General features: G+C 38.1%; 1 protein-coding gene across 3 annotated transcripts; it reads right to left on the reverse strand.

Annotated features, from left to right (window-relative positions):
* Positions 1-1,738: 1,738 nt before the first annotated feature.
* EMB3011 (RNA helicase family protein) lies at positions 1,739-26,500 on the reverse strand. 3 transcript variants are annotated; one of them, XM_010250652.3, is made up of 18 exons: positions 26,342-26,433; positions 25,943-26,009; positions 24,140-24,278; positions 20,988-21,212; positions 19,409-19,479; positions 14,490-14,757; positions 14,147-14,320; positions 13,878-14,020; positions 13,561-13,649; positions 12,463-12,571; positions 6,762-6,939; positions 5,748-5,977; positions 5,464-5,643; positions 4,436-4,507; positions 4,156-4,332; positions 3,890-3,951; positions 3,609-3,761; positions 1,739-3,523 (listed from the first exon to the last, which is right to left on the reverse strand). In XM_010250652.3, exons 3-18 carry the CDS (start codon positions 24,276-24,278, stop codon positions 1,921-1,923), a joined length of 3,873 nt encoding a protein of 1,290 aa, XP_010248954.1. In that variant the 5' UTR covers positions 25,943-26,009; positions 26,342-26,433; the 3' UTR covers positions 1,739-1,920. The 3 variants fall into 3 exon arrangements, with proteins under 3 accessions (XP_010248954.1, XP_010248955.1, XP_010248953.1); XM_010250653.3 differs by lacking the exon at positions 25,943-26,009 and adding an exon at positions 25,311-25,369 and having other exon boundaries at positions 26,342-26,404; XM_010250651.3 differs by lacking the exon at positions 25,943-26,009 and having other exon boundaries at positions 26,342-26,500.

A 26,500-nucleotide genomic window follows, 5' to 3' on the forward strand; every position in this document is an offset into this window, starting at 1 on the left:
TTTGGGATATACTTTGGATAGGTATGGATCTATACAAAAAGTTAAGATAGGCATGGATACATTAGAAAATTTATATAAATCTTAAAAAATACATTAATAACAATAAATATATTTTATATGGCGTTAAATAAGTTATATAAACACTTGTAAAGAAAACAAGTTATTTAAACATACAAACCCATACCTCAATAGTTTATATAAAATGTGAGATATAGGGACAAATTAGTAATTGTTGAAGATAATGGAAGAAGTAAAATGTGTATTAATTTTCAGAAAATCAATATAATTTATATTAATATTTATTATTATATAAATTTTAATAATCAATTTTAACATTAATTATTGAACATCAATTAAGAAGAAAAATATTTGATTAAGAATAAAAATGCATACACTTATAATCAATAATTGAATATGGAGTAGTGATTTGTTTGTGTTTATTATAATCAAACTACTAGGGTTCAATTCCCCTTATAGGGGATTAGGAGTTATTAAGAGAAAAGTAATAATTATAGGGGTTTGGAGTGAGAGAGAGAGAATCTAATATTACAATATGTATTGGCCGTTATATTCAAAATATCAGTCCGTATCAATCAATACAAACATGAAACGACCCAATACGGGTCTGGATCGGTCTGAACTAATCGATACAAACCTAAAATGACTGATACAGGTCTGTATCGATCCGATACAGAAGAAAAGGAAATGAAACTACTAGATTTATAGCATTCCATGTATCGGGATATCACTGAAATTATACATATCAACCGATACATTGCGATTTTTTAAAACTTTATTCCTACCCTGGGTTTCCGTCAAATAAGGGGTTGTTATTGTCGAACTTGGAACAATGATTTATTGTCGTGGCCCTACTAAAATATCAATTTATTTAATTCAAGGTGGGGCCACATTCCTTTGATTTTTGTTTCAGGACAGCATTAGGATAGTGTCATAGAAAATGTTGTTTGAAGGCCAGGTGGGGGCTGGAAATGAAACAATATCCAAGGAGACAGTGAATCATAAGTGAAGTTATTGGAAAATAAAACCCAAAAATTTAATAAAAGTACTTAAGGTGGACTGAACTCTGAATTTCCCTAAACAATTTTCTTTTGGCAAAAAAAAAAAAAAAAAATAGTGAGACAAGGTGCAATGATTCAACCCATTGCGATTCTCACAGATGCAGCTGCCATAGCACCGTATAGATTCAAATGCTTTTCTCATTTCTTCCAAAAACATAACAGTGTTGTTCATCACTTGGCTAAGATGGCAGCTGTAGACGAAGTTGATATCTTTGGTTCTGCAAGCATTCCCGTGTATTCACAGCATCGCGAACTCTATGCATTTCTCTGTAGTTGTGGCTTCCAAGAATTTAAAATACTCGTGAGATTATCCCTGTTGGTGGCGTCCCAATCCCCACTGCCACTGGAAGTAGCACCAGTTATGTATTTTGATCGTTACCAAAAAATCAGTTACCTATTTAGATCTTAAATTCAAGAATGAAATCAACTAACGGGCGTTCTAAAAAAAAAGAAAAGAAAATCAAATAACGGCAACCAAGCTAGTTGGGTTGCAAGTTGCGACATCATTGTCAAAAGTAAATACAAATAACGGTAACCAAGTCAGTGGCTTCCACTATATTCCATGACATCCTTCAGAGGATTTTTTTTTTTTTTTTTTCATCTTTGATACTTGTTGAAAGAAATTTCAAGTCAATTGGTTATTTATCTAGACAAGTTCATGTTGGAAAAAGACGTAAATTTGATATTTATGCATGCTGCTAGGTTGTTACACCGTATTAATTGGATTAACGGAGTACCGTTTCGCTCCTCCATCTCCATGTACAATAAAATCTCATTTCAATGTAAAAATTATCAAGTAAAAACAATACGATAAACAGATACAACATAACATACAATACAATCACAAGCCAAACTTCTTTGGTGGACGAAGATAGGTAGATGAACCCTGACGCAATCCCGGCAATGAAACCCGTTGCCGCTGCCTCGCCCTCCTCTCCTTCTCCTTGACTTTGCTTTCTCTCTCCGCCTCTGCTTGTAACTTCCTCAAGTTTTCCATTTCTTCTTCCATCGCCGTCTTTTCTTCCTTTTGCTTCTTCTTATGTTCCAGCATCGATGTGTCCGACTCCTTCACGGAGAAAAACATGGGGCCTAACTCAGCCAACCATTGAGGTTCAACTGCAGTCACACATTGCATGTACTCTTTAGTTGTTAATATTAATTCATGATAAACCACGTAATCTGGAGTATAACCCAGACCGTATAGTGCACTGCTTGGGTGCAAGTGGCATGGCATCCCATTCCTACAGTTCACATATTCCCCCACACCCTTCAACCTTGCTGCATTGTGGAAATATGCCGAACAAATGGCTTTCCTCACAACATCCCAGTCAGGCCCACATGTGGTAAGTGGAATCTTTAAGGTTTTGAGTATGTCCAACAATTGAGACCTGACCTCCCTTGCCTTCTTCAACCCTTTGACATGCAAGAAATGATCATTACACCAATCTCCTCGATACTGGTTTGCTTTCCACTGTTGGTAGACATTGAGTAATGTAAGGTGATCTGATTCTGGGACAAAGAATTTCTCCCTGGCTGCATCACTCTCCTCTGCCCTATCTTTAGGCCGGAAGAACACTGATGGCACCGACAACATCGAAACAATTGTCAGTACTTCATTCACACATCCTAATTGTTCCCCCATGAGGAGCATCTTAGCAAGTGGTGGGTCCAGTGGGAACTCTACCATCTTCCATCCAAGATCTGTCAAATTACCAACATTGTTCAGGGCACCCAAGACCCACAGCTGATACATGGAATTTAGGATATTATCCTGTGGAGGTGGGTCCATGAAATCAAAATCCAGTAAGTTTTCTATCTTCAAGGATTTAAGCAACAAAACTACATTGCCAAGATTAGTCCTCTGGATCTCTGGCACGGGATTTGGAAGCATCTCATTTTGGTAGGCGCTCTCTGTGTACAAGCGATAACAGGTACCTGGCCCTGTTCTTCCTGCACGGCCAGCTCGTTGATCTGCAGCAGCACGGCTAACTGGAAATACTTGGAGGGCATCCATACCCATTCTAGGGTTGTAAACTTTCATCTTACCATAACCTGTATCGATGACATATAAGATACCATCAACAGTTAGTGACGTCTCTGCAATATTGGTGGCCACAATGCATTTTCGAGCCCCATCCTCGGCTTTCTGAAAGATCTTGGCTTGCAAATCAGCTGGCAGCTGGGAGTAAATGGGTAGTATTGACAGTTTAGGGACCCCTTTCTTGGTGCTAGAGGTAAGCTGCTCCATGCGCTCTGCAAGTGCATAACATGTTGCTTCAATTTCATCTTGACCAGTCATAAAGATGAGAATATCACCAGGTGGGCTTGTGATATGGATAGCCATGGCCTGCTTCACTGCGGCTTCAACATAATCTTCGCATGGTGTCTTGCTATACAAGATGTTCACAGGGAAGGTTCTTCCAGGTATATGGTAAATTGGTACACTGAAAATATTAGGATAGGAAAAACTTCAGGATTCGACGAAATGCAGAGATACAATTTTAATGGTAATCAAGTAGGAAATCTTACCTTCCAAAGAAGTTGGAGAACTTCTCTGCATTTAATGTTGCAGATGTCACAATGAGTTTAAAGTCACGACGCTGAGCAACCACTTTCTTGAGTATTCCAAACAGTACATCAGTGCTTAGAGATCTCTCGTGTGCTTCATCCATGACAATGACACTGCAAAAATAATACCTCAATTAAAAATAGCACCTAGTTCCACAAAAAAAAACAAATACGGTACTGTAAGAGAATAGGACAAACACATAACTACTTCCAAATTTATGAAAGCAAAAGCTCAACCATACCGGTATTTATCAAGGTCAGAATCTTTCAGGGTCTCACGCAGAAGTACTCCATCTGTCATGTACTGTACAAATTAGAATGACAGGGTTTAGCCAAAAAAAGAAAAAAAAAATGAACAAACGGATGGACTACATAATCAATTGGTTAAGCTATTCTATGGAACAACAAAAACATCATAATGGAACAATTTTATCTCACAACAGGAACCAAAACTCTGAATAATAAACAAGATTATATCAAAAAATATGAAATTAGATCAACTGATTACCTTTATAATTGTATTTGGCCCAGTCTCATCCTCAAACCGAATAGCGTAACCAACTCTATCACCTAGCTCAGTTTCCATCTCCTCACTCACACGTTTGGCAACACTCATGGCTGCCACACGCCTTGGTTGAGTGCAACCAACAATTCCGGTAATAGTGTATCCATCTTCATGCAAATACTGTCAAGAATATCTATACATTAGAAAGCATGGAAAAAAGATGCTTGAAGTTCTTATTAAATGTGTAACCATGTGGAAGATACATGTGAGGATTTGAACAAACCTGTGTAAGTTGAGTTGTCTTTCCGGAACCTGTTTCGCCTACTACTACAACTACCTGATTTTCGCGAATTACCTAATCCATGACCAAATGAAATGAAATTAGAGGAGCATTACTAAATGATACATGGGAAATTACCAGCCAAAATTGAATTAAAATGTGGAAAATTGTGTTGCTGTCTCTCTCTCTTTTTAACTCCACAAACCATGTAATTGCTACAAGCAGCAAGTACATAGATACAAAGAATACCATGTTCATTAAAATTAGTAAAATCATTTAACAGAAACCATTTTCCAGTATATGAGAAAATAAAATGCTGGACTTTCTGATTGGATTTAACAAAGTGTTAACCAAGTCACAGGCCAAAAGAACCCGTACCCAAAATACTTGCCTAATCAAACTTTTGACCCTTAAATTTTAGTGAGGCAATGCATAAACTGAAGGAATCACCCTCCCTACACTACAGTTCCTTGACAAGATATGGTCCATCCAGGAGCTCAAACACAAAATGTTTGTGTACATGTTCCTTTCTTGATAATTAACATATTTTTTATTAATGTAAAATCAAACTGCCCCAAACAAGTAGCAGTTCAATAATTACAATGCCTTCATGGCTTGCCCAGTACTAATCAGATTTCAATATATTGCAGCAACATTACAAAGTAATTCCCAGCCCTGGTTCTACCCAATCCATGAAATTGTCCTTCTGGGTCAAAAATCAGAAAATGGGCAAAACAAAAACAATTCAATCTTCTAATGCTTCTCTTGTTTCTTCTTTTCTACAAACAACAAGGAACTTTCATTAACTCTCATTTCTTCTAGTTATCCAAATGAATGAGATATATCAGATTGGCTGCATGATATCAATTAGATTGTTCTAATTTTATTATGAAATGATTGGGTCCTAATTAGGAAATGTGTACATCCATAGAGCAAAGCATACTTCAAATGTGCACCACATGCATTGGCATCTTAACATGTTACAACCTGATGTGAAACTAAATTGATTTCCACAGAGACTAAGTGCTAACCTGCAATAATTCATCACGTACAGAATAAATTGGCAGGTATTGCCTCTGTTGGGATAAGGACTTTGACTTTGCGAAATCACTAACGGCTTCTCCCTTCTCTTTCATGTGTTGTGCAAACTTTGCATCCTCCTTAAAATCAACTTCACCCTCTTCCCCTACTAACGCTGTATCAGCATCGATCTGGTTTGAAAAAATAAAATGAGACAGATGAAGCATTAATAAATATAGTTGCAAAACGGTAATTAAAAATTTATAGATGTTATTCAAAATTGAAAGAAGCATGCCTGTTCAGCTGTCTTTTCAACACCAAGGATATTTCCAAGTTTTGATCCTGCAAGCTCCCAAAACCGTTGACGTGACTTGCTCATACTCTGTTTTTCATGAATTTCTCGAACCAAAGAAGATCCTTTGCGTGCTATGATAGCCATATCAGAAGTAGGATCTTTCAATGGCATTATAGGCTCTGCTTGCTTTGTGAAAACAACCCGCCCATCCAAGAATGGTGGTTTTGTGTCTGCAATAACAAGATGTGCTGAATTAGGTCAACGGATTAACAAGGCAGACGCATTTTAACCATAAGCACAGTGAGAAAGTAGTAGATAAATACTCCAAAATTGTGTCAATAACTTAATTATGGTGTGCCTTTCCTTGATCCTTTACCAATAATTAGACTATAGGGGGCAGTGAGATGTCTCTCTTCAGTAGAGAATGTGAGCAACTACATTAAGAAGGATATATACAGTCAAAACCTTCCAGTTTTTAAATTCAAAATTGCAAGAAGAAATGGTTTAGTTTGGATATATAGCATCAGATGAGATTTGCCCGAAGGACGGAAAACTGCACGTGGAAGATTCCTAGGTCATTTTAACAAATTGACTCAAACATCTGGCCAAAATATATACATATTCGGCTAAAATTAGTTTCTGATGTTCTTAATTATGTAGAAAAAGTTCTAGATTTTGTTCTCATTGCTTCCAAATCACCCATCATTACCTTGAGTCATCATATTTACTGTTAACTGCAGCCTAAGATACAGCATTTCAAATCCAATTCTCCAGAACTACACTCCTCTCTTTCGAGGATATCTCTTCCTCTCTTCAGGAGTACAATTTGTATTTTAAAATTAATACAAAATTAATTGCTGGTCCAAAAACCACAAATCATCTAAACCCTAACATAGTTGCCAAATATTGGCTAGGTGGATCAACTGCTTGGCAATGCTTTAATAGGGAAAGCATAGGTAGCCATAGTATAGTTCCATTTGTAACTGGTTAAATCTAATCACTGTATTTACATACCATGAACAAGAAGAATAACTTTCCGTTCATCCTCATCCTCAAACTCTGTCTGTACCTCTGTCCCCCTAACAGCTCCAGATCTCAAAAGTTGCCGGTCTTCCCATTGAGCATTATCAGCAGTCAATTGTGATAATTTTTTACTCTGAGCAAGTGTCATCAGTGTTCCATCCTTTCGAACCTGAAATAGATCATATTCATGTAAGAGTAAAATAATGACATGATAGACAACAATACAGACCTCCCAAAAAGCAGTTGTATGATTGAACTTGGGTTATGACAATACTCTGAGCAAGTGTGCGCACCATAGTTGTATGATTGGTAATTAATGCGTGGCTAGTTTATGACCATGCCTCAAACAGGGAAAAACAGAAAAACAGTTGTACATCTGATGTGTAAAATTCTGTTTGATCATGAGATGGTGTTGTTTGAGATGTTGTGATGATATCAAAGGCTGACAAATAGCCTCAGGAACCATGCTACAATATTTCAAGGCATCCTCAATGAGGTAAGAACAACCAATTAAATGATATTGTAACTAAGCTTAACACAAGTCAACACAATAAACACCTCTATGAGTCAGATTGAACTTGGGTTAAACCATCTTGAATATAGGTTGCAACTCAGACTCTACAGTCTACTCTGATCCTGGGTGATAGGAATCTATCGGCACCCTTGAAGACTTATTATAGAAAGAAGGCCTTACAACAGGTCCTGATATGGCATAGTGATGGTACTTGGGATTTGGACTGAACTGAACACCAAGGGTACTTTTTTCATTTTGCAATTTTCTGTGGGATCCATTGATAGGGTTTAATTTGTCTAGTTATAGTTTGTTTATGTCTAAAGTTTCAGAGTAATTGCATAAGTAGGATTAGAGTTATTGAGTCTTCTTTGAATTAAAATAGGATATGACAACTTAGTTTGAGTCCTACCAGGAGTATTGAGTCTAACAGTTTGACCCCTAGGATTATTACGAGTTTAGAGACTATAAATATGTATGGACGTTTTACACAAAGGCAATGAATTATATCGAGTTTTCTTCAGCTTATGCTGGCTATGGTGAGTGTTTCCCATGCCCTAGAGTGGTTCTAGGCACCCTGTGAGTTCCAGGTATTTTCTCTTCTTTTTTTTGATAAATGTATTTTCTCTCTTCTTTCTCTCCCTATTTCTCTCTTATTCCTTTAAGAAGCCATTATAAAATTCTGATCAAGAAGACCATTCAACATTCTCTAAGGATTAGAACAGAGCTGGTCCTACATCACTGGGCCTGGAACCTCAGGCTTTACACTGACTCAGGTTGGGCTCGGGTTGATGCCTCACCCAGAGCCCAGACCAAGCACAGTTTGACCAACCCAGTCTGATCCTGCCCCAACCCAAGCCCACCCAATCTTCTATGATATATGAATTATGAACCCCATGGAATTGATGTACAGTACAGACCATTGATTGCTGCAATAGTAAAATATGAGGATAACATGAGAAATAAGAGCCAATAATGGATATAGCACTAAACAAGACAGAATGATAAAACAGGATTTATCTAGCCAACTCCACTTTTGTGCTTGACATGAATGCCATGGAGTCGGCTAGCATTGGCTGATAACCCTTTTATGTAGTGATATATACATTCTGTATATATGCTTTCTGAATGTTTATATAGTATTATGTCCATGCTAGAGTACATTTACACTGTACAAGATCAGCATGGCACACATTCGCACATGCATGAACACATAGAAACACATATATCCATTACATGTTATGGAAATACATACATACATATACATATACATAAGTACGCATTCTCGAAGACATGCACATATAGTTATGTTCATGTATACGTGTACAAGTATATATTTACTAACTAATGATAATTGTATGTAATTTTCTGTGCATATTGGGTTATAATGTTGTAGAAGTTCAAACATGAGCAAGAACTTCAAGACCGACCATCTGCCTGGGCAGAACCAAGCTCCCTCATGTCACGGGAGTAGTTCTGCAGTGGAAGAAACCCGTGCGGCGTCCAAGCCAAGGCAGGCCAGGACAAGCCTGATGTGTGCTTAGGGCTAGGAGTTGCCCGATGAGATGGCTCCACCAAGGTCAGTAGCACTGGATCATGACCTCAAGTCGCATGGCCAGGGCTCTCGGCTAGCTCTTGCCAGTCATGGGAGGCGCCTCTTACGTGCTAAAGGGGGAAGGCCATGATGTGAGGCGACCTGGCGCTGATGTGCAGGTTCTCCTATACGCCGATGATGCAAGCACATGAGTGCCAATGATGATAGGCAACCCGCTTGGGCCGGAACACACCCGTGCGCTATGGACAACAGGATAGCCCATTCAACTTAGGCAAGGGGCTGGCGTGGTGAAGGGTCATGCTTAAGCTAGGCCCGCATGCCAAGCCTCCCTTGAGTGTCGGTGGCGCAGTGTCGGTCCATGCACCGTCCCCATGAGCATGTATGCGCCCATGAGGAACCCTGGTAGCCATGCTAGCCATTAACCAGGGCCGCCCCACAAGGGATGTTGGACTAGGAGTGCCAAGGTTAGGCACCCAAGGAGGTCGACCACCCCTCCTCAAAGAGTACGTTAAGCTTTTGGTGGTCTGCCTAAAGATAACATCACTTTTCCCAAAAATCTTACAAGCGAAAATGATGATGGTGTCCCTTAACGTAAGCCCGCCAAGCGTAGGCAAGGCTAAGCCTGTGTCAGACCGTGACAAGCTCCCCCACTCAATCCATTGTCATCCTCGACAATGGCTCTTCTTGTGAATGGGTGTTTGTGTTCCGCACCATTCACTTCTGTGCCAGTTTTGGGCTCGCCTGGCCAACCCAGGTCTCGCCTATATTGGTGTCCATTTATGGGGACGGAACCATTTCACCATGTCAGTTGGCCTGGACTTCACCCCCTATGTTGAGGTTACTCAAACCGCGCAATGGCTATGCCGTTGAAATGTGTGAGAAGGGCCCTCGAAGAAATTGGATGTGTGCTTCGCAGAGGTCCGCCCCATGTATCTCTTTACCTCAAGGCCCGACCGTCTTCGTGGTAGCTTTTCGGTGGTGCTACCGAATACGATGTGATGGATTTACTCCTATTGTTGGCATGTCTCCTAGGTGTACCCTTTCACCATGCTGGCTTGCAGACTTCACCTCGTTGTGTTCGGGTTACTCAAACCTAGCCATGCTTATGCTCTTTTGGCCCTCGAAACTACACTTCACCTCGCTAGTTCGGGCTACATCTTCGCTCCGAGGGGGCCCCAACGTGTGATGCTTCAAGGAGATCTAACTGAGTTGTGCGCGAGCGTGGCAACTTTTTCCCATGATGTTGCCGAACATGCACTCGCCATGTGATGTGTGTTGCTGCGAATGTTCTGCCTTGTGAATGCTGAGCATGTCCTTCGATGCTTTGCCGGTGTAGGGCCGCCATGCTCCAACGGCCAGTGTACCCACATTCCTATCATTCCAATATTGTGGCTTCAACCAAGGACCCATCTGAGGCAAAACTGTCACTGCAGTGATATTCCTTGACCAACCGTCGACACCAACCAATTTCGGACTGTTGTCCCCACCTTAGTAGTGCCTCAGACAAAGCTATAGAACAATGGCTCATCTGTCATGAAACCAAGATGTAGGCGCACCGCCCACAACTCACTAAAATGAACAGCAACTAATGTTCGTGAGGAAGCATGGCACTCCCCCACTCAAATCGCCACAATATGCCTTCCATGTAATGGCTCACGCGTCTGCCCCCGCATGAGCACAGCGCTCAATGCGTCTACCCCCACAAGGGCGCTGTTTTGGAGTCATTGGAATGGGGACACGAATGAATGGCCTCTTGCCAGGCCTGATATGAATTCTTTCTTGAACCCGTGTGGAAGTGCCTAGGGACCGCACCCCACGATGTGTTGCTTGTCGTGATGACCGCTTCAACTGGCTCTATGTTGATCGACTCTGATACCAACTACGGCAGCAATTGGCTAGCTTGCTCTGATACCAACTGTCACGGGGGTAGTTCTGCAGCGAAAGAAACCCGTGTGGCGTCCAAGCCAAGGTAGGCCAGGACAAGCCTGATGTGTGCTTAGGCCTAGGAGTTGCCCGATGAGATGACTCAACCGAGGTCAGTAGCACTGGATCATGACCTCAAGTCGCATGGCCGGGGCTCTCGACTAGCTCTTGCCGATCCATGGGAGGCGCCTCTTACGTGCTAAAGGGGGAAGGCCATGATGTGAGGCGACTTGGCGCCGATGTGCCTATACGCCGATGATGTAGGCACATAAGTGTCGATGATGATAGGGAACCGCTTGGACCGAAACACGCCCGTGCGCTATGGGCAACGGGATAGCTCATTCAACTTAGGCAAGGGGCTGGCGTGGTGAAGGGTCATGCTTGAGCCAAGCCTGCATGCCAAGCCTAACTTGAGTGTCGGTGGCGCAATGTCGGTCCATGCACTGTCCCCATGAGCATGTGTGCGCCCATGAGGAACCCTGGTAGCCATGCTAGCCATTAACCAGGGCTGCCCCACAAGGGATGTTGGTCTAGGAGTGCCAAGGTTAGGCACCCAAGGAGATCGACCACCCCTCCTCAAAGAGTACGTTAAGCTTTTGGTGGTCTGCCTAAAGATAACATCACTTTTCCCAAAAATCTTACATGCAAAAATGACGATGGTGTTCCTTAACGTAAGCCCACCAAGCATAGGCAAGGCTAAGCCTGTGTCAGACCGTGGCACTCAGGCACAAGCCTTATTTATAGGATTTATCTCAGGCTAATTGGGCCCAAGGTCCAGGTCTTAGGATTGGGCTTGTATTGTCTCTAAACTTGTCCTAATCCACCAAGTTTCACTTTACCACCTGAACTGATTATCAAGTTGATCCATCCTATAACTTGAATCTAACACTCTTGGGCTTGGGCTTGTGTTATATCCAGATCTGCCTAGATTGACTCTATTGAATATTCCAAAGGAATAGAAAATGAAAATAAAAAAGAATGATCCTGCTTAGACCATCTAGTGAGATTTTATGGTACATATCCTTTTTTTTTTTGAAAAAAGGTGAAGCATATTGTATTAATAAAAGGTCTTGTGTATAATGAGTAGTTGTACATAAAAGGACCTCAAGAAAAGGGCACCCTTAGAAAAGCAATTCTCAAGCTACCCAAAATCCCATATCAAGTTCTCTGCACAATATTGCAGAAAACAATGCCAATAGTTTACACCTATCAATAAAACAATGCCTATGAAGTATGAAATATTGTAGTATAGCATAATCCTTTAACACCCCACAAAAATCTTTTGGTACCCATTGTACCTATGATGGGCAACTAAGAGATCGTCTCCTTGAGTTTCATAATTCCTCTCTTCCAGAGTCATTTACACTTATCCACAGACTTGAAAAAAGAGTTCTTGGCATTGGGCACTACTACACAGTCACTCATCTTATGATAACTGGTTTTCTTCTTTTGCAATGTGCATGAGCACTGACCAATAACTATCATACTATTTAAGCCCATAATTCAAAGTTTCAAACTTGTGATGTATTGCCTCATGAATATGTTCATATTTATCCACCGAAAAGGGGAAAAAATAAATTAAAAAGGATTCTAGAGGAATGGATAACATGTCTTTCTCGCAACATTTACAAAACTAAGCATGCAAGCATTGATAGAATATTGTTTTCAATTGGAAAGACTACCTACTATATATTCACACATACCAGTTTCGTGGCCAATTCTGCCTTTTTCTTTTGGAATGAAGCCTCATCCCCAAAGAAAAATGAGGAACTATCACCATCAAACATTGTATTACCTTCTTCTCTATCATACCTAAATGAAAACCAGAAACAATAAAGGTTAGGACAATTGGGTAGCCGTTATAAACTGTAACTGTGCATGAAAAAAAAAAAAAACATAACAGAAGCTCCAGATTGATAATCTGGACAGTGCTGAAACCACAATTACCAAAGTAGAGATAAAGACTACCAACAAATCAAAGCCTCATAAATACCAACACTCGAAAACAAGTTAAGGATAAATAAATCTAGAAGTTCACTAAGAGGGTGTTTGGCATCACTGCATTTTACAAGTGTTTTTGTTTTACCAAGAATCAGGAATGCCACCTCCTGATTATGCATCATTTAAAAAAACACATAAACCATTTGGTAGAGATGCATACCGCTAAAGTGCTTTGACTTTATTTTAAAATATTTTCATTATAACAAGGGTATGACATCTCAGAAAAGCTGTCAACTTTTTCAAACTTCAGTGTGCACATCATATTGGTGATTCAAGATCACCATGCAAACTGAGTAAACACCATCTTGACAATTCAAGAAACCCACCCTAAACCCAACGCATAACCATTGCAGCAACACTTTTCCAAAAAACACATTTTTCCAAATGCAATTAAATGATGTTTCCATTTTTTTGATGTGGCAAAGATGGCAAAAAAAACTTTCATGAAATACATCATTGCCAAACATACATTAAATAAGCAATTTAAATATGTACAGTTAACTTAAGCATTTTTCAGGGTAGTTCTATCCACAACCTCTATGACCGACCATCTACTTGACCTTGCTAATTGAAAACAACTAACATGGTACAAATGAAAACCGATTACTAGAAGAAGAATTACTTGAGTTCCGTACAAACTGATCTTACAAGTTATAATGCTTTTCAGGTTACTAAAAATGATAACCAAATATGGCATCAAATGAACCTCAAACATTATTCACAAACAAAAACATATAAAACTTCCACCAATTATCTTGGAAACAAATTAAAAAAAAAAAAAACTCAAAGCATTCAATTACCATGCACGGTCAGAATTATAGTCCATCTCTAGACGCATTCTTTCAGTAACCTCATGGTTATGTTCTTTGGTTTTGTCAGTTTCCCCATCCTGGAAATAAGATAAAGGAAGCTTAGAAACATTATACAAAGGGAAAAAATGAAATCTGTAAGCAGCACATCAAAAATACAATATAATTCATAAAGTAACACAAAAAGCAGGGCATAAGCAACACATAGAGATATCAAAAAAAAGCAACACAGAGGAGACAAGGATGAATGTGCACCCAGCACTAGCATTTAATTTCAAGAATAAATAAGGTTCATAAGCACATAATACCTCATAACCTGGTTCTGAATTTTCAGAAGAAAATTGATGGGACCTTCTACCAGGATAAGAATTTGATGATCTGACTGAGGATCCAGATGCACGTATTGGAACTGGAGAAGGAGAAATGTGGTCCCAGGGAGAAGAAGAATGTCCTGTACAATACAATTACATAAACTTAGGTGTTCAATTTAATAACCATCACGACATTTAAAATAGGATAACAATTTTTTTGTCAGCTGAAGTAAGAACCAACATTTCAAACTGATTTCACTTTCTACCTGCAGAACGAGGTGTATGACCACCCAACCACGGTGAAACCAATCGTACGTCAGGTGATGCCCCAACTAGCATTGGGGATGGTGAAGGTTGATGATACCTATCACTTGCAGTGTGACTATCCCGCCGTGGTGTATCTTCCCATTCCCATCTTCCATCATCCCAGGCAGATCTACCTACAAAGTATATTACTTTTTTATTATATAAATAACAAAATAATTACAGTTACTGCTATTAAGTTAAAATATGAAATATAACTCTCATTGATTACGATAATGATAATGATGATTTTGGGATATGAATGCATTCATTCTCCTATAAAAGAAACTGAAAAGCATAACTTACCAGGTGTTCTCCTAGAAGAATACTCATATTTACTTCGTTTTCTTTCATGTTCCCCACCATACTTTTGGTCATATGCATAACGGCTGTGTTTTTCTCTTCCATGAGAGTGTTCTTTACTGTCATCACTATATCTTTGCCTCACCCTCCTGCTCTCACCCCTCATTTCATCCTGGATATTTTTTCTCTCACCATGATGTCCGTCTCTATCATGACGAACAGGACTCCTAGAACGAATACTCCGGGAACTTCCAGTAGATGGAGAAGGAACCTTCAATAAGAAAGCAAAGTAAGAAAATCTTGTGGTAGAGATAAAGTACCATTAATGACGTGGTATACAATGACATCTCTCTGACCTATGCAACCACACACATATAAAAGCATACATTTGAAACATGAACTTAAGAACCTTCTTTTAAATAACCAAAAAATAAAAGAAAATATAAGAAACTTATTAATGATTAGAAGAGAGTATAAAAATGTACAGAAAGTCCCGTGGCCAAAAGCTTTACAATATACCCCCACCCCAACCTTTTACCCAAAGGAAAAACTTCCCATGAATAATATCTCTAACTTTCAGCCCTTTGAATTCATTAGAGTCCAAATCAATCAAAAGATGACAGGTATTAGCACAAAGACACACTACTGGTGTATAAGACTAGTCTGAAATTTTCCTATTTTTATCCTTCCATAAAGACCACAAACACGAAAGATACACAACACCAAGTAAACCCCTAGTCCCAAAGACAGCAATGTCCGAGATAAAATAGCCTCAAGAATTAAGGAACAGATCCAAAATGTCTGAAACATGGGGAAAAAGAATTCCCCCAAGAAGGAGGCCTCGCAGGAAAGAAAGATTCCACTATCTGATGCATGGCGAGCACCTGGTTAAGGAAAGCCAACAACATTAAGGCTTCAACCCAAAGAGGGACCACTTTCCTTAAATGCATCAAAAATCAACAGTTCCCCATGACACTTCTAGCAAAGGCAATATAGAGTTACCTCACTGAGAACCTTCCACCATAACTAATATCATGACTAGGGAAAAAAAAAGGATCTTTTCAAGTTTTTTTAGGAACAGAAGCATGTGTTCTATGATTTCCCTACTCGGTAAGGGCCTACCAAACACCTGATTCATATATCTACTCCTAATTGCAGGGGAAAAAGTAGAGTTTCATCATGTAAACAAGAAACAGGGTGGTCCACTCAATACAGCAAAACATTTGAATTACTAGCATACCCAGTCCAACATTTACCAAAAAGAACCATAAATATACTTGATTGGTGCAGCAGTGTGTACATGGTAAGATCAGTTTGAGCCTCTTTAGAAACTCAAAGAGAAGCTGACAGACATGAAATAAAGATAGAAAGGGCCTGAAAGTCCTCTGACCCCAGTCCCACTAATAAGAAGTTCACAGGAGAAAAATTGGCAAAAGCCAAAAGTGGGACCCACAGGGCATGCCTAGACATGATGAGCAATACAATTAGCAGATAAAAACTTCAAGCCATGAGATAAATTTCGAAACCTCTTTTTCTTTCAATATAAGTTCTGCCAAATTCCACATGTTCCATTAACTGGGCTGATTTCTCTAGATTTAAACATTTCTTTTAGCTTCTTTAGTATCAACAAGTTAGAGTAGTATTTTTTTATCAATACAGGTTGTAATAGTATTATAAAGAGATTTTAAATTGTCTTTGTATGTGGAGTATCCACTTAACAAAAAATTCTTTTGTGAAAGTTGTAATCATGTTTCTTTCAGCCTATTCTGTATAGGTAAAAAGCTTTATGCTCGTTGCATTAAGTACCACATTGTCATTAGATACGTTATTCAGTTTTCTATCAAACAAGGTCAAGATCTTATAAATCCAACATATTTTTAGAAAGCTATGGTTATTTTAGTGACAAGGTGACAGCTGGTGATGAGAATTGAGCGTGCTATCTTCTTGAATCTCTTTAAATTTTTCTTCATCTTTTAGACACTTTTGCTAGAAAATTCTTTTTCTTGACATTCTTGCTTTCTGAAACCTATTTGTTACTTTATTCCTTGGGGTAAAATACCCTACACTATAGGTCCATAACTATCATGTAAAACTTTTTTACCCCAAACATCATCTCAGTGGGGGCGGCTACTGTGAAATTTTATTAATCTCAGCCTTGGAAGATGCTCTGCAAGTATTTGATGGTGCGTTATTGAACTATATGTAATTTGACTGTTACAATGGTGCTGTTGGGTTTTCATCTAGTGTTTTTTCATGTAGTCATTAAGCTGCTAGAGGTGTGTGGTGATAGTTTATTGTTGGACGGTTCAAGCAGTGTGTGAGGGTGATATTTGGTGCCTGAAACAAAATCTTCGGAGAGTCAGTCTCCTCTTGAAGTCAGTCCCTGCCTGGTAGTAGCTTGGACAATATGAGTTTTCCAATTATTATCATCCCTCTTGATGATCTCAACCACTTGGAGTGGGACAAGGCTATGAGGATGTTTATTAGAGGAAGGGGAAATTTGGAATATCTTACTAGAAAGATTAAGGAACCTACTAGTGATGGGGGTGATCATGAGAAGTGGGAGCAAGAAAATTACATGATAATGACTTGGCTTGTTTCCACCATTCAGGCTTCTCTTAGGAATCAGTTAATGTTGGCTGAAACTGCCAAGGAAATTAGGGACTGTCAGCACCCGATTTTCGCTCGATCCGCCACCTGAACCTCCAATTTGCCCCAAACACCCAATCAGACCCTTCTGATCCCTCCAAAACACCCAAAAACCCCAACTTTCACCCTGAAATCCCTCAGATCCACCATTAAACCTGCCTGATACCTATCCGATGGCCCCGATCAACTTCCACTTACACCTCAACCATTGGATTGGACACAACCATCAGACCCAATACCTCCCAAAACACCCACCTGTGAAATCTCAACCCAAAATACCTCCGTTTACCCTTTAATCGCACCAAGATTCCATTTCCCATATTGACCAGGTTACAAATCTGCCCGATCCGGGCCCAATTTACTCAATCTAACCTTACCAATCACCTTAGACTGCCGAAAAATCCTACCCTATGAAATTTCATCCAAATCAGACCTTGTTTGCCCCTCGATCACACAAATATTCTGTTTTGAGCCCCTAGATTAACCGAATCAAGCCCTTGCCAGATCTTCCTGATCCAGGACCATTTAGCCCAGTCCCACTCCACCAATCAACTCAGAATGTCCGAAAACCCCACCCTCCCAGATTTCAGTTGAAAATACCTAAATACCCTTTAGAGCCAAAATTATCAAAATACCCCTAACCTAAATTCCCAAAATACCCCTGACCTAACAAGATACCCCACCTTCCCTAAAGTCCCAAAATTACCCGAATTACCCCTTTGACCAATTCCCAAAATACCCTTGACCAAAATTGCCCAACTACCCTTTGACCAATTTCCAATACACCACTGACCTAATTCCCAAAAATGCCCCTCCTTCCAAAATTCGCCTAAATTCCCAAAATACCCTTGACCAAAATTACCCGAATTACCCCTTTGATCGATTCCCAAATTACCCCTAACCTGATTCCCAAAAATACCCCTCCTTCCAAAATTATCAAAATTTACCTAAATTACCCTATGACCAATTCCCTAGTTTCCCCCCGACCTAACTCCCAGATCACCCCAAGTTTCCAAAAATATCAAGTGGGTGCCCCCCAATCCCTAGCTTCCCTACCATAACCCCCTTTGTTTCTCAATTTTTAATCAAAAACCCCCCTTCCTTCCCATTATAAATAAGGGGCACTATTCCTGAAGAGAAGGGAGGAAAGAAAGAAGCTGGGGACGGGAGGAAAGAAAGGAGCACTAGTAAATGCCTTGGAAAATTTAAAAACACTAGACACCCTAAACCAGACCAAATTTTGGCTCTCATAAGGTAACTCAGTAACTTCGCTAACAAAAAAAAAGTAACTCAGTAACTTAGGCAAAGTACAAAAAAATGTGAAAAGCACGAAGTTGAATTTCGATACTCTATGCTTTTTCTCCCTTTCATGTACTTTATACTTTCTAAAATGTGTGCACCAGCCACACATGCAATACTTACACACTCCACGTGGCAACATATATGGATGCCACATGGAAGTATAAGCACATCAATGTATTCAATGATGTGTGTGCAATGTGGCAGCATATATGGATGTCACATGGCATTTGAACATATTCAATGGCATATCTATGCCATATGGTGGCATTTAAAGGAAGTTAGTGACAAGCGTATGCCATTTGGCAGCATATATGGATGGCATGTGGCATTTGAATGTAATTAGTGACACATTTATGTCATGGTGCCATGTGGCAGCATATATAGATGCTGCATGGCAACGCATATGGATGTCACTGGGCATCTGAACATATTCAATATATGCCACATGGTGGCATGCACACGTAATACAGCATCTTGTTGTATCCAAATGCCATTATTTACTTTTACTTTGAAAAGTATATTTTTGAAAAATGTTCATCCAAACGGTTTTCGAAGTAAAAGTACGAAAATAAAAGTACTACACATGCTTTGTAGTTTGTACTTTTATACTATCAAAATTGCAAAGCACAAAGTATTGCCAAACAAGGCCTTAGTTATGCAAATCCAAATTTGATTCTAGAGCAACAAATATATAAAATAAAAATAAAATATTTAGAGAATGATCCCCTTGCAAATCTAAGTGCACATCAGGATGAAGCACTGCAAATTAGAACAAGTGTTGATCTGAAAAATGAAGGTCTACAATACAGTTTTAATATCAATCATGATTGATTGATCACCATCAAATGAAATTGATACAAGGTAAGGAATACAATAACTTACCTTGGAACAAGTTTGGTTATCAGATAAAGTCACTAGAATATAAGGATGTGCAATAAATTAATATGATCTAAGGAGATACAATTACTTACCTTGGAACGTGCATGGTCATTTGAACGATGAGTTCTATCACTAACTGGTCCTTCCAATGTCAGATCACTTTCTGCAATACCAAACATATCCACAGTGCTAAATTAAAACAAGGTAGCACCACAAGAAAAAATAATGGAAGCCTAACTAGAAGCTCATGGAGAACTTGTAAGTACATATTATTCATACACAACCTGGAAAGTACTTGCACTTGATCTAAACAAGTTGTGCATAGTTCCCCTTCCCCCAACAGATCCCCAACAGGGCATAGCCGACCATGTAATGTCTAAGATTAGGTGACCACCTGGGCATTTGGGAGGCCACCTAGGCAACCAACCAAGCAGGTGGTAGAGATAAAATCATCTTAATGGGTAGGGCTGTTCACAGGTTGGTTTGGTTCAGTTATACAGATTTTTGGCAACCAAACAGAACATTTCGGGTTGGCTATTGTGCCAACTGAAGCTGACGACAAATAGCATAAACCGATTTGTAAAAATTCTGTCGGGTGCTCGGTTTAGTCGGTTTAAACCGAACAGAGATCTCCATTAATACTTTCTAACTTTGGATACTTTTTTCTTGTACTTTTGCAGTTTCTCATAAGATGTAGCTTAATGTTCTGTCAGAAATGATGTAAAAATTAAAAAGAAAAAAAGAAAATCATTATGAATCCTAGAGTTATAGGTTTAGGACAAAATTGTTATGACAGCAATCATCATTGAAAATTTTGAATATTTTATTCAAATATTAAAATAAAAATTAATTAATTGGTAGGTCATAGGGGTAGGTCCTAAAATAGGCCTAGGAGGTAGGGGCTAGGTTGCAGACACAACAGAAAGTGATAGGTCATTTCATTGTAAAAAGTGGTTTACGGGAAAGTGGGACATTTCTTATATGAGAGAGAGATCACTTTTTTTAACGGCTATACTATATCACACTATATATAGTCGTTCCGGTCAGTTTTACTCGGTTTATAAATTCATAAACCGCAACCCAAACTGATCAGTCGGTTTATCTATATTTTTAAACTGGAGTCGACTGAAAATTTAAGAAAACCAACCAACTCGGATCGAGTTGGGTCATCGGTTTGGCCCAATTCATGAACAGCCCTATTAATGGGGACAAATAAATGATTATGCCCCCTTTTATATATTGATACGAGTGTGGACAACCATCGATATCGATAATCATGAGTTTACATAGAGAGAGAGAAAAATTAGGGCCCTTACTCCCTGTTGAAGCAAATTAGTTATTAAAACCTCATCAGTCATTTTTTTCAATCAGATGTAAGTTATCATTAAATCATTTACTTTCTTTTGTAAGCCTGTAAGGCAATAGTTCATATTGGCAACACATGAGCATTCATACTGCAACTGCATGTTTATCTAGCCCCAGATTAAATGCCACTCCTTTCCCAACCATCAGGAATCCCAACTTAGTGAACCAAAAATTTTCTAATATATACTAATTTGATCAAGTTTTTAAGAAAATATTATCAAATTCAAGGACAAGATAAAATTGAAAGAAATAAAAATCATTAACAATTGAGGTCTATGATCAGTCAAGTAATAGCATGATTTGTACCTGAATGGGATGTGTCTTTTGAAGTCGCTTCACGATAACGACGACCAGCATGCTGATGTCCACTATGTGATATATCAGTCTCAACCTCATCTAATCCAGAGGAAGCAGAGTTTTCATTTTCATTTTCATTTATGGAAGCTGCAACTGATATAGGTCTTTCTCTTGGAACTTTAAATACACTGTCACCCTTAGACGCTCTTTTGGCATCAGCAAGGACATCTAAGCCTGTTAAAATTAATAGGACAATTCGTTAAAAGACATATTAGAGTATAAACAAAGTTCAATAACGTTCACAAAGCAAGGGCAAATTCAAATGCAGTAACAAGGTACCATTAACCAGCACAAGGATGATTCAAGGAAGAAGCATGTTGAACATGTAACTCATTTAAGACAGGTATTTTAAATATTCAACATTGAATACAAAAATGCAAAGGTTGAACTCGTCCTTTATCATCGTATGGAAATTGGGAACTGTGGCTTCCAAGATTTTTAAGTGCAAACAGGAACTTATTAATATATGAAAAAAAAAATTGAAACCACTGATCAAAATAAAAGAAATGTTTTGAAACCAAAACCACATCAAATTGGAAAGCGGCCCCCTCAGCCGGTATTTTTCAAATATAGTCTCACCCCAAACATAGTCTCTAACAACCTTCATGATAGGGAAGGAGTCAGTTCAGTGTAATGGTAAGATAACGAGCTGACAAACGTGAGAATGCAGGTTTGAGTCTTGTGCCCAAAAAAGGCCAAAAGTTAGGCATGTACCCAGTGCATGGTGCACCCCACCTAAGACCCCAGATATAGCTGCAACACACACACACACACACACACACATAATAGATAAGCTTTTTAAGGCCTTAAGAGATACCCAAAAGGAGAAACTTATTAAGATTCTTCACTCCCAATTTAAGCCTCCCTGTCCCCTAATTGGAGCCACTCTTCTTCTTTATATAGCAAGGAAATAACAAGAATTTTAGTAACAGAAAAAGATAAGACACTCTTCCTTCACTGATAGCTGATGGGATCACATTAAAGTTTATCTCTATCTAGAATTAAAGCTAGTTAGGATATTTGGTTTTTTCTCCAAATCAAATATAAGGATCTTTTTAGAGCAAAAAAAAAATCAGATAGAATTTTTAACTGATAAATTTCATTAAAAACACCCAATTCTATTAGAAGTTCATCCTCGAACAAAATAATGGGGGGGTAGGACTGATGCTACACAAAATCATCACATCTCTCCTAGCAAGATCATTAGTCATGGTGTTTTATCCCCTAGGAATCCATCTTGAGGAAGATGAAAGGAGCTCAGAATATCTCTAATCCCATTAGGGAATTCTGCCAGTCTCCACTGGCCAGAACCTACCATTCAGGTTCAAGCATTAAGAGTGAAGGAGGCCACATTCTTTTTGCAATTCTTGAACCAGCACAGCATCAGCATCCCAGTAGGGGCACTGATTGTAGTGTACATCAGTTATTTAGAGGACCTAAAAGGGAATTGGGATGTAAAATGTTGAACCAGCACTGGTTATTCATTCTCTCAATCTTTATGGAAGTCTCTTTTACCAATTAGAAGTGGGGATGACACTCAAGTCTACCTGTTTTGTAAGTTTTTTATTCCCCTTCCTGCCACAACCATCGAAAAAAATAATTTAAGTATATGGATGTACATAAAAGAGACACAAAACCTGCAGAAAAACCATTACAAAGTACCACCTTAAACACCTAAAATGAAGACCAATTCATCCAAAATCCCCCATATCATGGGGAAAATGCAATCCAAATTACTAGTTCCAAAGCATCACTATCAAGAACAGAATACAAAGTTTTTTTTTCCAAGAACTTTCCTTTGAGTCCAATTCCAAACCCTTCATCCAATTCCAAACCCTTCAACAGATTAAAATAAATAAATAATTATTTTGGAGAAAAAAAGCAATCGCTCACCTCACCAGCTAAATGAGGTTTTCAAAATATTGGACACCACACTGCCAAACCAGCTTGTAGATGATAATTCTAATTTATGGTCTTTTTTTATAAGTAAATCTAATTTATGGTCTTGTCACATGCACATAAATTGGAAACACACATCCCCAGGCCACATTTTCTTGGAAAAAAGGTCACATCCCCCACTTCAAAACCAGGCAATGCGCCAATGCCTTGTGATCAACAAGGCTTTTCCCAGGAATTTTCCAAAAGTTCAACCCATAAGAAGGATACATAGTTACCAACATGCAACAGAAGGGGGTTGAACATACTTAGCTACTAGTGCACCTTTTTCCAAAAGTCCAACCTCTAATAATGAAGCTACCTCAGATGTATCTTGTAGTTTTTTTAATAAATTTAGTTTGGTCATAAGTTGCTATTTTGTTATATTGATTTAGCATTTTATAGTCCAGATTAGTTATGTTGACATGTGTTGATAAGAGTCCGTTAATTGGTTGCTTACAGAGTCATTGTGGTGTCATAGTTTTTTTATATTAAAAAGAAATTTATAAAGAAATAAAGAACAAAGAGATTACAAAAATAAGTAATAAGAAATCACCCACGATAAAGAAAAAAAACAATCCCAAGACCGGACACTCATAGTTGAATGACTCTAGTCAACACCATGTTCATTGTGGAGATCATTTAGGAGGATCCGAGGATGTTGAGATATTGAAGGAGAGAGTTCAACATTTATGAGCAGAATTGCACTAAAATTCTTTGAATTCATCCACCACCTCCTTAATAATCCCTAACATCCATTAAGAGAGAGAGAGAGAGAGAGAGAAGAGCTTTTAGAAATAGTAAATAGCATGCAGAATAACAACTATGCTGTGATTGACATTGAGCTTGATTATAAATACCCTTTTTTGGCAAAATTATTTGCCAGTGTTTATCAACATAAAAGTTGGAATAGACTAGTGAAGTATAATTGACATGTCTAAAATAATGGAATATCTTCACCAACGGTGTTTCTTATTGGTTTTCAACAACTAACTGTCTAACGCAGGTCCTAATCTTAAATAATGGTTTTAAAATATTCATTGAGAAACATAAAACAATATTCTAGAAAGGATAGAATATTATCTCAAAAAAGATTGTTATTATTATCAACCACAACCTAGCAAGAAGATTTTACCAATTGTATTGTGTGCAGATCAGGAGCATACCTAGAATAGATTTCCTCTCAGGAGGTTTGAACACCACTCTATCTTTCCCAGGAACATATAACCCTCCCGTAACCTTCTCAGGTTCCAATGTTGCTGTTGTTTGGTCCAGGTCAATGGGTCCAGCTTCACCTCCAGGCATCTAGAAATTAACAGAAATGCTAACAATTCATAAATTGATTAAACCAAATATTGACTAAATAAGTAATTGAATAATTAACAATAAATTGAAGAGAGACACTTGTCATCTTTAATTTTCAACTTTTCTTTTTTTTCTGATTAGCAAATTATGATTTTTCTCCTGTTTTCTACTACATCAACAAATAAGACATTTAGCTGGTGTATCAGGTCAAAACACAAATGCAGTACTTAATGGACATCCTATGTCCGTGTTGTGTAAACCAAGACATACAACAATTCAAAATAGACCAACAAATGCATACTCTTCAACAGTAGTTCCTATATATTCCAGAAGACAATTGCAAGGAAGAGTGGTGCTCAGGAGCTCCTAAAATGCAAAACCAGTAAGCCACATACGGGTCAGTAAAACATCGAAGTTTTGGTTTTTCCCTTTAATGGAGATTAAAACCGCATAAAAATAAAAGGATGGGCAAAACCCAGATGGCCTTAAGAAAAGAAAAAAGTGACAAAGCCCTTCATTTAGATGGAGAATGAGGGAAAGAAGAGTGTACAAAATTCGTATTTTAGGCTTTGGAAATAAGGGAGAGGACTTCAGGAGATTGGGCGAATTCCCTACTTTAGTGTCTAAGAAGAAGGAAATGAGATAAAAAGAAACAAACAGAAAGATAAATAAATAAATACCTACTTGTACTTGTACCCTGAATACTTATATCAATGGAGATTGATCGACTGAAGGTGAAGTTTAATTGACTACTAGATTAGAGCTCCTTCAATAAAAAGCATAAAAAGAAACAAATAATTTAAATTTTATGTAATCATGTGTGACTTATTTAATGTATAATGGTCTAATAACTATTAAATGTGTTGAAATTTTTTCAAGGTTACTCTTATGAAATCTAAGCACTAAAAAAACAATACTATAATCGAAATAACTAGTGACTACGAATCACCATATAGAATTTGATACCACGATACAAATTCTAGACTATATAAGAAAAAGGTAAAAACAAGGAAGATGGGATGAAGAACACACCTGACACTCAATACCCAATTTACAAAATATGAATCCGTGAAGTTCAAAATTGCAAATTCCTATAAAAAATTACAATAAATTTTTTGAAATGTATTTCCTATAATAAATAGACTTCCTACCAATGAAACTAGGCAAAACAATTAAATTTTTAAATTAGTAGATACACTTTCATTAAAAGTACCAACTAGCAAGCAAGGTATATCAAACATGTTCATCCAGTTATGAGAATTTAACTATAATTTGTTCCTATTAGTATAAGCAAGTTCTCTAATTCCCAATTGAATAAAAAAAAAATTACCAACTTTTTAATTAAAATTCTAATTTCAAGGCTCGAAGCCTAATTAAAGATCAAAACCTGGTTTGAACTTTGATATCAAAATTTAAAATCCTGTTTTCTAAATTCTAAATTTCTAATGACCTTTCAAATTACACCCATTTCTTTTGGAGCAAGTACCTTATCATTAAAACCATAGTTTCGGACTCCATCTTCATTTGGCAATGAAAAAGGCTTTCAGAATAACCATAACCACGGTTTTAATTTTTAAAATTTTGGTAATTATGTAACACTAAGTAGAACCGCAACAGATTAACCATAGAAAATTATGATTTAAGAAATAAGAATAAGAAATTACCTTGGCCGTTGATCACTTGGTTAGTCGATTGTTAGTAAGTTACAGACTTCAAAGTTCAAACCAAACTCTGTTTTGTGTTATAATAAAATTAGAAAATTAGAAAAACAAAAGGCTATATTGAATATTGAAGATGGAACAATAGGAAACTCAAAGCAAAACTCTGTTCTCAGTTTCTATTTCAAATAAAAACTCAAAAATTGGAGTTACCAATGCGGTAGACAAGCAAAAACCGTATGAAAATTGCAAAAATAAAAAAATAAAAAAATAAAAAAATAGAAGAAGAAAGAGATGAACGGAAGAATAAGGGAGAAACCCTTGCGCATTTGCGCCAGAACAGAAGAGCAAGAAGAAGAAGAAGAAGAAAGGAAGAAAAGAAAGAAAGAAAATGCGAAAACTCACCTTGATCGTCGTTTCAATTGTGCAGTTCTCACTTCTCACTCAGTTCGAACCAGGAAGAAGAAAAGAGGGAAAACCCCAATATGCTAAGACTCCCACGGCATGATACCCAACATGGGTTTTTATCTATCAAAAAAAAAAAATTGTTCGACTCCCACCCCA

The sequence above is a fragment of the Nelumbo nucifera genome, chromosome 4 (assembly GCF_055504915.1).
Source record: "Nelumbo nucifera cultivar China Antique chromosome 4, China Antique-T2T, whole genome shotgun sequence".
Taxonomy (NCBI): Eukaryota; Viridiplantae; Streptophyta; class Magnoliopsida; order Proteales; family Nelumbonaceae; genus Nelumbo; species Nelumbo nucifera.